This window comes from Musca domestica, unplaced genomic scaffold (genome assembly GCF_030504385.1).
Source record: "Musca domestica strain aabys unplaced genomic scaffold, Musca_domestica.polishedcontigs.V.1.1 10, whole genome shotgun sequence".
Lineage (NCBI taxonomy): Eukaryota > Metazoa > Arthropoda > Insecta > Diptera > Muscidae > Musca > Musca domestica.
The window spans coordinates 14,439,786-14,452,893 of record NW_026712115.1 but is presented as its reverse complement, the minus strand read 5'-3'; the positions used below and the strand labels follow the sequence as shown (position 1 = coordinate 14,452,893).

Here is a 13,108-nt window from a genome sequence, read left to right as displayed (position 1 = left end):
CGTTTTAAAAATGGCTAAAATCAACCAATTAAAGTACGAGTCGCTTGACCACCCATCTTATTCTCTTGATTTAGCTTCCAATGACATACTTGTTCCCAAATCAAAAAAAACAAAAAAATATTTTCCGGCAAGCGTTTTACTTCAAATAAAGATGTAATTACAGTTTAAACCACTATTTTGAAGACCTTGGGGAAAACTATTTTAATTAAGGGATAGAATTGCTGGAAAAGCGATGGACTAAGTGTATTGAAATTTCAGGAGATTATATTGAAAAATAAAAATATTTTTTAAAACCAATTATTCTCTTTCATTGATAGACTAAGAAGTTTCCGAACCGCCCTCGTACTATGGATACGTAGAAATTGTCGGGTAGAAAGCGGTGTACGTCAAAGGATGGAAGAGCAAATTCGGACTTAAAGTTTTGTTTGAAAGGTGACTATAAAAATCGATTAATGTCACATCGAGTGTTCCGCAAGGAAGTCACCTTGGTCCTGTGCCTTCAATTTGTCAACAACATACTCAATTCTATAAATTATTCGAAAGTGCTTTTGTATGCAGATGATAAAGTTATTTATTACTCATAATTATGAAAAAAAAAACTTTTGGTCTTTTGATGGATCCAAAATTAAATTTTAATAGTCATGAAATAACAATGAAAAATAAAGCTATTGATATTTTAGGTTAAGTAAAACGATTAGCCAAATTATTTTCTGATCCACATATAACTCCTTGTTTAACTCTACGTATCTCGACTTCTTGTTTCTAAACTCTATGTACGACTGGCGTCCACAAATGTAGTTTACAATCCAACGTTTCAAACTTGGCCGGAGGCGGTGCGTTCAATGTCCACGAACACTGTAGAGATTCCGTCAGGACCAATCGCTTTGGATGAATCTGCGTTTCTGAAGACATGTGTATTATCTTCTAACGTAAATTGTAGTGGTACTTCCTCGGCTGGATTCTTTCGTAGGATTCTTCTCTTAGCCTTGTCACTCTCGGGTGCTCTATGAATTGCCGGTTGAAATAACACGCACACCTCTTCGGATCTGTCTTCTACGCATTTAAATGGGACAGATGTCCGATCATCCTTTTTTCCAGGGTTCGACAGCGACTTAACCGTCGCTCACAATTTACTCGATCCGTTACTGATGTTCTATCCACTTTTTCCGCTTATGCTCACCGACTAACCTGTTTACCTCCAGAGTAAGTTCCCTGACTCTGGGGTTATTAGGGTTAGTACGGCGAAGCTCATCTCGCTCATTTGCAAATCCGCCTGTGTTTAATTTAGAATTGCATTCAAAATTGGTTTTTATTGACCCCTGGTTTGGTCCTTAATTAGTCGATAAAATGTACGCGCTACGGTTTATTGCAACCTTGTGCTAGCGCCTTTGACATTTTAACTACTAATTACTTGTCACTTGTTTTGCCGCCTCCTTAAGACATCAAGTAGTACTTCGCTGTCATTCGGACAGACTACATCGGCAATATCGTTTGCAAAGCACATATCGTTGTGTGTAGAAAGGCATATTGTTGCCAAAGGTAATATCGTTACCACCCACCAAACTAGCAATAAATAGTTCTATATATTAAGAAAAACCTCTGTGTTTTATTTCTTTTTATATTTCCCCCCTACGGTCCACTGCTCGACGCATTCGGCGTTTTACTCCCATCGGCGTAGCCCCTCTGAGCTAAACATTGGTCAATTCGAGCCAGATTTGGATCATCGCTTGCGTATGGATACTTGGATCCTCCATAAATATACAGTCCATTACTCCTGCATTACAAGGTACGTATAGTGCAGTGTTGTTTTTAAGTGAGCTCGCGTTATTAAATTACCGCGACACCAACAAAACAATCGGTTTTGTTTGGGTACAAAGGTCGTTTTACAACGTCACCTCTTTCCCTTTTGTTTTGTTTCCCGCCAATCGTCGGCTTCTAATTTGGATGCTTGTATTCGGCAGCATCAAAATCAAAACAAAACTCAAAAGTAAAACTGTTGCAAAAATCGTTCGCTAATTTTCTTTTTGTTTTGGTTCGTTTCAAACAACAAAACATTCAATATTTCTTTCGTTGATACCAACAAAAACGTCGTCGTTGTTATTTCTTAGTTTGGTGTGCTTTACTACGTAAAGCAAAGACCGCAATATTATTCTTTTTGTTTGGTCTGTCCGCTGTAATATTGCAAATTATTGTTGTTACATTTATTCATTTCTCTTGTTGTAACAACAGTCACATTTCAAATCGCAAACAACAACAACAACACTGTTTAAACCCCCACCGCTGTTTGCTTGCTTTGTCGTCGTTCTCTGATCAGCACTTGTTGTTTGTGCTTTGTTAGATCAGTGAACGAACATAACAAACGAAGGAAGAATATTTTTGTGTATTCCTCTTTCTGTCGTGTCCGTTTAGGTTGAGTAGCTACACTACGTTGGTCGGTCACTTTGGTTTGTTATATTAGTTGGCATTGGGTGTAAACTTAAAGTTATTATTAAAGTTAAATTAATATAAATACTATAGTGTATTTAATTTTTGTTGTTGTTTTCGATCTTTTAAAAATTAATACACCCTATAGGCGGTCATTTTGGCTAATTAAATAAATAAAAATAAAATTGTTATTTTATTTATTTTTGTATTTTTCCCCACATTGGTTCGGCGTTTCTACATTTAATTATGGCCTTCGCTCCTCTACAAACCTTCTTTAGAGCATTGGACGCTCTAACAGAATTTGGTGCACAAATAGGTGCAATAGAAGATAAGGATTTAGATATTAGTTTTTTTAGAGGAAAGGAAGAGCAAGTTAGAAAAACTATGGCAATCGGTAAATAAATCGTTGAGTATCTTAGAAAATTCGGAAAGTGTAGCAAAAGAACATCTGCATTTGGCAGAAAATAAACACAACGCTTCTTTAAACATTTATTCAAGCACTATGGCCACAATTAATAGAAAAATTATCAAATATCGGTGCATAACAAGAAATTCGATTAAAATTGCGGATAAAAATCAAGAGCAATCGGCTCAATTACTTTTGGCTCCTGAATCGCAGGATAATATGGCGACAATTAATTCTTCTGGTTGTGATATCGTTCACGACATGGCAATGCCCCCAATCGATATTGATATTTTTGTGGGAGATTTTTCTTCTTGGCCTTCCTTTCGGGATTTGTTTAGCGTCATTTATATAAATAACTCCCGCTTGGGTGATGTGCAGCGCCTGTATTACTTGCTACAAAAGACTGCTGGTGATGCAAGGGAAATAGTTTCGCAATTTCCTTTAACAAATCGTGGATTCGCTTTCCCTTGGAAAGCATTAAATGATGAGTACGACAATATTCGAATTTTGGTACATCATCAGTTGTCGTCGCTATTTTGTCTTCCGGTTCTCGACAAGGAAACAATCTCTGGTTTGAAAGAGATTAGATGTGGAATTAATCGTTGTATATCCTCAATGTCGACCTATAACGTTCCCACAGATCAATGGGATCCGATACTGGTATATCTTTGCCTTCAACGTTTACCGAAAGAAACGCAAATGCTGTGGGAACAAGGTATTAAAAACAAAGCGGCTCTTTCTTCGTGGAAAGATTTAGACACCTTCCTTTCAGAAAGGATAAACACGCTTGTGTGTTTGAAAAGTTATCAAGAGAAATCGATTCCTTCGCCTAGTTCAGATTCGTTAAATACTGCTAGGAATTCCCATTCCAAATGTTCATCTTCCCCTTCAATTGGAAAATCATGTTCTCTTTGTCGAGATAAATGCCATCGACTTCATTTTTGCTCAAAATTTAAGGAATTATCCCCCGCAAATAGGTTTGCATTCGTCAAGCGCTACGAACATTGTATAAATTGTTTGTCAAAGGCACATAAACTAGTAAATTGTACTAGTAAAAATAGTTGTTGGAAATGTGGTCAACGTCATCACACGTTATTACATCGCGAGTCATTAAAACCGAATAGTTCGTTTCCGGTTCTGACTCCAAAGGCTTCGTCAAGCATAGCAAAATCGTTGTTGTCAGCTTCAGCCCCAGTTTTTCGTCCCTCGAAATGTATATCCTCCACATCGGTTGGAGTCGAAAATCAAAAATCTAATTTTAATGTTCGTTCAAAATCGCTGTACAAAATGTCTAAAAGCAACCTTATTAAGTTTATAAAAATGCATTTTTTGGAAGGTAGTCATAAAGAGAAATTGAAAGTTGCAAACAACGTTGTAGGACGACCTTCGCGTAAAATCGGTCCCGCGACATCTGCCGGTTTATATACCGACATTGGCACAGGGTCTCAATTGGAACCCCCCTCGAATATCGTTTCGGGAAACACTTAGCTCGATTGAAGTCCGAATCTGTAACTGCAGGTTCATCTGCGGCTTCAAAGTATTACATATCGTGTATTAACATAGCTTGATTGAAGTCCGAATCTGTTACTGCAGATTCAACTGCGGCTTCATATTATCGTTGTAGCGGAGATGAATCCCGAATCTGTTACTGCAGATTCATCTGCGTTTCCATTCCCTACATTTTGTTCGAACAAAAAGCTCACACTGCACTATGCATCCAGTACCTACCATCGGAACTTATTTAGATTTAGTTTAATTATGTTGAAACATGATTTGATGTTTCAAGGGGGTCGGCATGTTTGATTTAGAATTGCATTCAAAATTGGTTTTTATTGACACCTGGTTTGGTCCTTAATTAGTCGATAAAATGTACGCGCTACGGTTTATTGCAACCTTGTGCTAGCGCCTTTGACATTTCAACTACTAATTACTTGTCACTTGTTTTGCCGCCTCCTTAAGACATCAAGTAGTACTTCGCTGTCATTCGGACAGACTACATCGGCAATATCGTTTGCAAAGCACATATCGTTGTGTGTAGAAAGGCATATTGTTGCCAAAGGTAATATCGTTACCACCCACCAAACTAGCAATAAATAGTTCTATATATTAAGAAAAACCTCTGTGTTTTATTTCTTTTTATATTTCCCCCCTACGGTCCACTGCTCGACGCATTCGGCGTTTTACTCCCATCGGCGGAGCCCCTCTGAGCTAAACATTGGGTTTTATGTGAAGGTCGCTTTACAACACCCTGCATCTGCTGGGAAATTTGGTCTTATTTCAGGTATTCGACCAGCACGTATATATCAAGCGGCTGCAGCTTTGATGATATCCCGGAAACACTTATCTGCTACCTGTACATCAGATGGCTTGGGCAGTTCTCTGAAGCGGCGATTGGTATATTATCTGAATTCTTGCCAGTTGGCTTTCCAATGGTTAAAGAAAGTGCAGCGTTCAGAGTCTATGAAATTGGATGAGGAATTAGACGTCACCGGCGCATGCCGATGGTTTCTCCTCCTCAAGATTTGTACCTCACCGGAGTGCCAGGTTTGGTTTTTTCGATGGGTTTTAGGAATGACTCAGCTTTCTGAGTTGAGGTGGCGACTATAATGTGGAAGTGGTCTGAGCCTAGCGAAATGACTAATTGCCACGTTACATCATTCGTCAGACGTGGGAACACAATGGATCTGTCCGGCGATCAGTGGCAGTTTCCCCTTATTCTGGTGGGCGCGTCTTCATTCACCGTGCAAAACGGGGAGCTATCGAGTTGCTTAGACAGCGCCATGGCCCTGTCCTCCACGGTACCCTTATCCGAGATTGCGTCGGCGAGCGCGCTCGCTCTCTTGATAATGTCGACCAGGAGAGAGGCAAGATCCTTCTCAAGTGAACATTTAGGCAGTAGCGGGTGGATCTTTTCGAACTTCCTCACTGCTTGCAGGTTTGCCCTGATTAGGGTCTTTTCCCTCTCCGTCACCTGAGAGAGGTCAATGGATTTTTTATAATATTTTACTGACTGTCTGTAACCCTTCTTAGCATTTACCTCTTTTGGTCCCGAGTCACTGCTGTTGATAGAGATGTTGGAGGGTATACTACCCATTTCATCACCTTCCGCATCCTGCACCAGGAGGTTAACCGCATCCGCGCATGCCGATGGTTTCTCCTCCTCAAGATTTGTACCCCTGTAATGTTACGATAAATTAATGCGTGTGAACTACCCTTGTATTGATCACCTGTAACTAGGCTGAGTAGATCAGCTGATTAACAGCTGTAGTTTTAAGGATTGTTATTGTTATTTTTAAGGATATATTAAGAAAACAAAATCTAGGATTAAGTACCGTTATGTTTTATATATAAGGACGATGAAATTGGAAATAAAGTTCAGAAGTTAGAAAGAGCCTAAACCGGCTTTAAAACTTCAGTAAAATTAAAAAATCAAAAAGCTCTTTTTATTGAGCTGGAAATCGCTGGCAACTAGTTGTGCCTTCGAAAATTTTAAAAAACATATTTTTCTGCCAAGTGGCGTTTGTAAGCGCCGGCAAACAAATTGAGGCAGGGCCCAATTTTCCACACACACATACATGTCTACACAAAAGAATCAAGAGGTTGCAGGCCAACATTACACCTCACCGGAGTGCCAGGTTTGGGTTTTTCGGTGGGTTTTAGGAATGACTCAGCTTTCTGAGTTGAAGATATCACGGTGACGTCTAATTCCTCATCAGAGAGATGTGAGTCATTCCCAAAGCCAGATTGAAAACTTTCCTGACTGAGCCTCAGGGTTTTGGTCTTTTCAAAGAGAGCGGGCAACTGTTCATTTTGTGTCTGGATGCTTTTGCATAGTACGTCTCTGTATGTGAGCAAAGTCTCGTTCCCACACACATTTGAGATCATGTCCGTGGTCGTTGAATTGGTCGTCGCCTCCGAGGAGTCGGTTGAGGAATTGTTATTGATTGGTTTTGTTTAGTTTCGTTTTCCATAAGAGGTTTGGACAGCCATGACATAGCTGGTTACTTAAGGTTCGCCAGTAGCTTCGCTTCGTCGAGTCCAGGGATTATAGACACATATTTGATTCGTAGCTGCCCGAATGCCACATACAGTGACGTACTATGCGAAAGCATCCAGACACAAAATGAACAGTTGCCCAATTAGTTCGCCATCGTTTGACCAATGTATTAGGGTGGGACAATGGAGATTGTGTTAACTCCTCCCCTTCTTAAGTAAGGGCCGTCCTCGGATCTTTTGTAGCTATCAATGACAGCTTCAATAACATCGCGTTTTACTGTTCGCCTTCGACACAATTTGAATGAAATATAAAGACTGATGATTAAAATAATGCTTATAAGTCCAGAGACCGCTGGACCGGTTATTGTCCTGTTCTTCACGACATCGATGTGTTGTAAGTTTTCAAAATTTAATCTTTGAAGATACGGCAGGCTCAATATCTCTTGATGACTTGTGATATTAACTATAGTAGATATAGCCGACGTCGGTACCATCTTCTGGTTTTTGTATATGGAGTCATTAATACTGATTTCATCTTCAAACGCAATCAAATATGTACCGGTAATTATTGTTACGATTCCTTCTGGGTTTTTTATAGTGGGCCTGTTGTCGTTTATTATCATGACGCCATCATCGACAATCTCCAATGGTTCAAGATGACTTGGTCTTGTGCTGCAGTGTGCTATAGTACCCGAATGAAGCTGTTGAGCACAAGTTGGTTGAGAATATTCTTGACAAAATGATGAAGTTAGCGTTGAGGTACAGTTTCCTATTGCAATTATACGATTTCCACAATTAGCGACGCTGTTGGTTTCAGCAAGATGTAGTATTGTGCCATTATGTTGGACGGGGTGCATAATTATTTTCTTACATACTAATTTGGGCTTGGGATATTTAATAAGAAAATGCAACATTTCATTATACAGTAGGACCTTAATTAGTGATACTTCTAGCAAGTCTGTTACAGTTGTATTTGTTGAAATTATTTGTAATAATTCATTTACATCATCGGAATCTAATAGCGTAGGATTAATTACATCTGCGTTTACAAGAGTGATTGGTAGCATTAATGTTTCGATTTCCGCAATTGTAATTCTGTTTCGAGCAAGTAATATTTCGTATAAATACCCCGTACGAATTTGTTCAGGTTTAGCATTTCCAATAATTTTGTTGACAATATCTGTTAACTTATTTATCCCATCCTGTATTTTAGAGTTGATTGAAACCTGTTTGTTAATTGAGTTTATAAGTTCCTTCTGTAGAAATTTCTGTTCCTCAATGTCGTCAAAATCGGGAGTCCCCGCTATTATTTTTAGTGCTGTTCCCAAGATGTTAATACTTCTCGCGTGTCTGTGGTGAACATACAATGATTGTAGGAGGGAGCGTATTCGCTAAATATCAGACTCGAGTATTTTCACCATATGCGAGGAGGGGAAATGTTCCATAAGTTTTTCGGTTTCGTCCGCAATTTCCAAATATATATATATATAAGTAGTCAAAGTCCTGCCAAATTATAACATCCCCATCTTCAATCGGTATGTAGTCGGAGCCAGAATAGTCAATTAATTTTGTGGTAAGGGGTCTGATAAGCAACATCATCAAAGTCCTAAAATTTGTTTAAAAGAGTTGTTAATTATAATCGGATTATACAAATTTTGAATTATCTTATGTTGTCCTTGTGGACCACCCTCCCTCTAATAAGAACCGTAGTTCCTAGATCGGCTTCTATTGTTTCTTCAGAGTATAACGGGGTCCATTTGTTTCCTAGCCTTTTGTTGTTTTTCACTAGTACGGACTCACCAACTTCAAATGTTCTATTTTGCCTGGAGGCATTGTTTCTATTTAGTACGGTCTGTTGAGCTTTTGAAATTTTTTCTTTAATTTCCTCCCTTAATTCGGATGAGGAGAATTGGAAAATATCTATCGGTCGTTTGTTGGTTATTGAGTGAATAGTCCGATTATATTTTATGGTTGCTAGTAAAATAAGGTCAACTGTGCTTACCATTTTCTTTTCTAATTTGAGGCATCTAGCTATTTCAGAAAGTGTGCTATGAAAGCGCTCGACTTGTCCATTTGATGTGCTATGAAGGGGAGCAGCGTTTTCAACTTTAACATTAAATTGATCCCGTAACAGGGACATAATAGTCTCAGATTTTAGTGAAGGTTCGTTGTCATAGTAAATATTTTCCGTGTGTGGAAAAAGATTCATTAGTTGTATAATCGGGCCTTTTAAATCTATTATTGTACGAGATGGAATATGTTGAACAACCGCAAACTTTGAAAATTTATCGATACATGTTAGAAAAAGCTCATGTTTCATAGGGTGTCTGTCGTATTTAGCCCTCGAACAGATTTTACAATTTGCAGCAATTTCATTTGCCAACTTTGCCATTTTTGAAAAATAATAATCAGAAAGTATCTGCTTAACATTTTCCTGAGCTGCCCTATGGGCACGGTTATGTTCGATGGCAATAATTTCCCTCTGTTCATTTTTATCAAAAATGTCCTGGAAATTTTTGCAATGCCAAAATTTAGTAGCGGGAAAGTATCTAACCAATTTATGCTGAATACAGGCTAAAGTTGGCAGATCGCAATGTATTGCATTTACGACATTTGGATTGATCACTGATTTTACTTCGTTTAGCAATGTTTCCCTGCTTGTGAAGTCAACCATATGTCGAGTCTTCTCAGTAAAGACAATAAAGACAATAAAATTTTTCTGTAGACTCAATGGTATAGGTCAAAGATATTTCGCTGTGTACCGTTGCAAGATCTGAGTGATTATCCTCTTCCAAAGTATTCAAAGATTGAGGTTCGAAATGTTTCTCGGTGCGCATAGATTCTACATTCAGAGTATGGATGTTCTGTCGTGAAAGGGCGTCCTCCACATAATTCTCCTTTCCAGGTTTATAAATAATTTTGGGATTATGTTCGTCAACAAATGCTGCCCACCGTTTTATCTTAGCATTCGGGTTTCTATTAGAGACTAAAAATGTAAGTGGTTGGTGGTCTGTGTAAATATTTAAATATCTTACTCCATATAAAAAGTTCCTCAATTTTTGAAGAGCCCAAACAATAGCTAAGAGCTCTCGCTCATTCTGGAAATCATGGATTGGCCTCCCCCCTTGTGAGAGAACTGCTCCCAGACCCAATGAAGAGGCGTCTGTTGTAAGATCAAAAGGTTTTTTGAAGTCAGGATAAAGAAGCATAACTTCTTCAAAAGCAAGGATTTCCTTTAATTTTCTAAAGGTCTGCATTTGCTCTTCATTAAAATTTATTTTCACACTTTTTGATTGAGAAGCACTAATCTTGCCGTTTTCGCCCTTTAGAATATCTGTTAGCGGCTTGGCGATAGATGCGAAATCTTTAATAAAGCATCTGTAATAACTTGCCAATCCTAGAAACGACCTTACGTTGAAGAGTGTAGAAGGTGTTTCATAATTAAGGATGGCCTTTACTTTTTCCGGGCTCGTTCTGATGCCATTTCTGGACACAAAAAAACCGAGGTATTCGACACTTTCCCGAAAGAAATGTGATTTTTCCCGAGAAATTCTCATATTGGCCCCGTATAATCTCTCCAGTACCCACTCAATATGTTTCACATGGTCTTCTTCGGTTTCAGAGAAAATAATGACGTCGTCGACATAAACATAGCATGACTTTCCAATTTGCTCTCTCAGGACATCGTCGATGGCCCTTTGGAAAATGCTGGGGGCATTCTTCAGACCAAAAGGAAGACGGCAAAATTCATATTTTCCATTTCCAACTGAGAATGCAGTTTTTTCACGATCTTGTTCAGATAATGTTATTTGATGGAAACCTGATTTAAGGTCAAGTGTCGTAAAAAATCTTTCTTTGCCAAGATTTGAGAGAATGACGGGTATTTGGGGTATTGGGTATTTGTCATCGATCGTAATGCTGTTCAGTTTCCTGAAGTCTATAACTAATCGTTTTTTGGAATTACCGTATTCATCCTTGCCCTTTTTATCAACAACCCAAACGGGATTATTGTAGGGTGATCTTGAAGGCCGTATTATGCCGTTATGCAGAAGTTCTTTTACTTCATTGTTAACAAAATCTGCTACACCCATGGGATATGGGTATAGTTTTGTATAAACGGGATCACTAGAATTAGTTCTAATGGTAGCTACAATATTCGTATTATATGGAAGTGATTCTTTGGGGTTTGCAAAAACACCCGAAAATTTTTTTATCACTTCCTTAAATTTTTTCACAACGATTTGAGGTATTTTCGTGCCCTCAACTTGTGTAAAATTTACATTTACGCATTTTAAAAATTGGATCTTTTCGATCCCAACTGTAGTTTTAAGTTCCCTACTTTCAAAATTCAACGTTGCACCTATCTGTGTTAATAGATCCAGGCCAATTATACCATCAAACGTTGATAGTGATGGTAAGACAAAAAAATTACTATTGGTTTGAAAAATATTTATGGTACATTTTTCCTTAATTGCTGTGAAACCATGAATAGATTTCACTATGAACGGGTTGCCTACGGGAATAATACCTTTTAAACCTTTTATAGGTTTGATATAATTCTTCGAAGCCCCCGTATCAATAAGCAATTTTGTGATTTTCCCTGCCACTTTCCTTTCTATAAATGGTAGCAGGGAGTTGTGCCTAAAAAAATAATCTGGTCAAATTCATCCCCAGCATCGATTACAATATCGTCTGCTTAGATTTCTGCCATTTGATGGTAGTCTTGACCACATCCGGACTCATCTTGAGAAATGTGATTAATTCTCTGATGTTTTAGCCCAGTGTATTTTGCCGTACCACTGTTGGGCCTGCCAATTTGGTCGATTTTGGAACGGCTGTGGTAGGTTCTGTTTGTGATCGTATTGATTCTGAGGTAAGCCCTGTGTAGATGGCTTGAATTTAGTTGATTGTCTGAATCGCATAGATTCATCGACCTCCATGGGTTCTATTTGATTATTTTCGTTCTTGTTTGAACGATTTGAATTTCTTTTAGAAAACTACGGATTTTTACTTTGAACATTTCCGTGTGCGAAATGTGTTTCATACTTATACTTATCTCTGTCCTCGCGTGATTTAGCGAAGTTTGACGCGAATTGGTATCTTTCCCGATTTGACTCAACCTCTTGGGCCAATGCCAATGCTGATGGTAAGTCGGATGGACGAGCGGAACATTACTCAAATCTTTTTTTGTGCCAGAAATGAAAACGCGTAACGCATCCATTCTGTATTTTTCGTTCATACAATTTGCGACAACACTTTCATATGACATAGTGGTTTTGTTGGTAAGTAATGTCAGTTTCTTTTCTACTTCATCATAGAATTCTAGTAACGTCATATTACCCTGACGAAGAGTGGACAACTCTTGCTCAATTAAGTAAATTGGACGCTTATACGAATAAGTAAAGTCCAGTCGGGCAATAATAGCCTTAAAATTTAACACTGTATTGAATGAGGATAACACCATATCGGCTTGACCCTTTATTTTATTTCCAATTATTGCTACTGCCTGATAGTGTTTAGAACTTCCATCGTAAGGCTCGAACAACTTATAAGCTGTATGAGCAGCCTGGCGCCATGAAACGTACGTTTCATGCTTGCCTTCAAAGTCTGGTAAGGATTTTACAACCTTTAAGGACTCATCACACCGGATTTCTTTGTTAATTTCAACATCCTTATAAGGCACAACTTCAGGAGTCGATAAAGAGAATTTTTCAAGTTTATTATCAATATCGGAAATTTGTTTTTCAAATTGCTGTCTTTGAACTTTGGCAGAGTCAACAAGCACACGTATGCTTTCTGCGGTAGTTGCCATTATATTATTATTGTCAGATCTTTTGTCTACAGGAATTTGATTGAAGGAATCTATTATAAATTCTACTTCTTAGACAAGATCGCGATTATTCATTAATATCAGAAAAAAACGAACAGGCATTTTTTTTAAATTTCATGAATTTTGAAAAAAAAACAAGCGGAATTAATTTTAAATATTATCGAAACCAATTTTTGCTAGCAGCCACTCACTTCTTATTAAGATCTTTATGATTCACTATATAATATTTATCATACACATTTTTCCAAACACTCGATTTGTGTTATTTAATATTAATTTTAATTATTCAATTATTCAATATGTACTATCTTACAATTGTATAAATAGAGACTCCATTTTATGTTGTGGGTGTCCTCTCCGCTGATGATGTTGTCGCCGTTGTTGTCCTCTTGTGTTTCTTATTTCTACGCAGCCCAGACAGATTTCAAAGCCTGGTGACGCACCTTCTTTCC

General features: G+C 38.1%; 2 protein-coding genes across 4 annotated transcripts in view; one reads left to right on the top strand and one right to left on the bottom strand.

The window, feature by feature from the left end:
• The window catches only part of LOC101898218 (tumor necrosis factor alpha-induced protein 8-like protein), a 161,494-nt gene that overhangs the window by 47,442 nt on the left and 100,944 nt on the right, over positions 1 to 13,108 (top strand). Inside the window, exon 2 of one of the 3 annotated variants that reach the window (XM_059127021.1) lies at positions 318 to 6,422. The exons of the other annotated variants lie outside the window; for them this stretch is intronic. Within the exon in view, the coding sequence (XP_058983004.1) occupies positions 2,927 to 4,318 (1,392 nt within the window). The 5' untranslated portion in view covers positions 318 to 2,926 and the 3' untranslated portion in view covers positions 4,319 to 6,422. Of the gene's footprint in view, positions 1 to 317; positions 6,423 to 13,108 lie in introns of those variants that run through there. 3 annotated transcript variants of the gene reach the window in all.
• On the bottom strand, positions 5,719 to 12,687 carry LOC131804416 (uncharacterized). The gene is made up of 5 exons (XM_059127271.1): positions 11,873 to 12,687; positions 10,791 to 10,973; positions 9,554 to 9,812; positions 5,868 to 6,006; positions 5,719 to 5,790 (listed from the first exon to the last, which is right to left on the bottom strand). The coding sequence occupies exons 1-5, from the start codon at positions 12,636 to 12,638 to the stop codon at positions 5,719 to 5,721; spliced, it is 1,419 nt and encodes a 472-aa protein (XP_058983254.1). The 5' UTR covers positions 12,639 to 12,687.

Coding starts and splice junctions, on each gene's coding strand:
- LOC131804416 (XM_059127271.1), bottom strand. CDS start 12,638: ATGGCAACTACCGCAGAAAGCATACGTGTGCTTGTTGACTCTGCCAAA. Junction 9,813..10,790: donor AAAGGGCAAGGATGAATACG/GTAATTCCAAAA, acceptor TTACATTTTTAG/TCTCTAATAGAAACCCGAAT. Junction 6,007..9,553: donor TCTTTGACCTATACCATTGA/GTCTACAGAAAA, acceptor GTAACATTACAG/GGGTACAAATCTTGAGGAGG.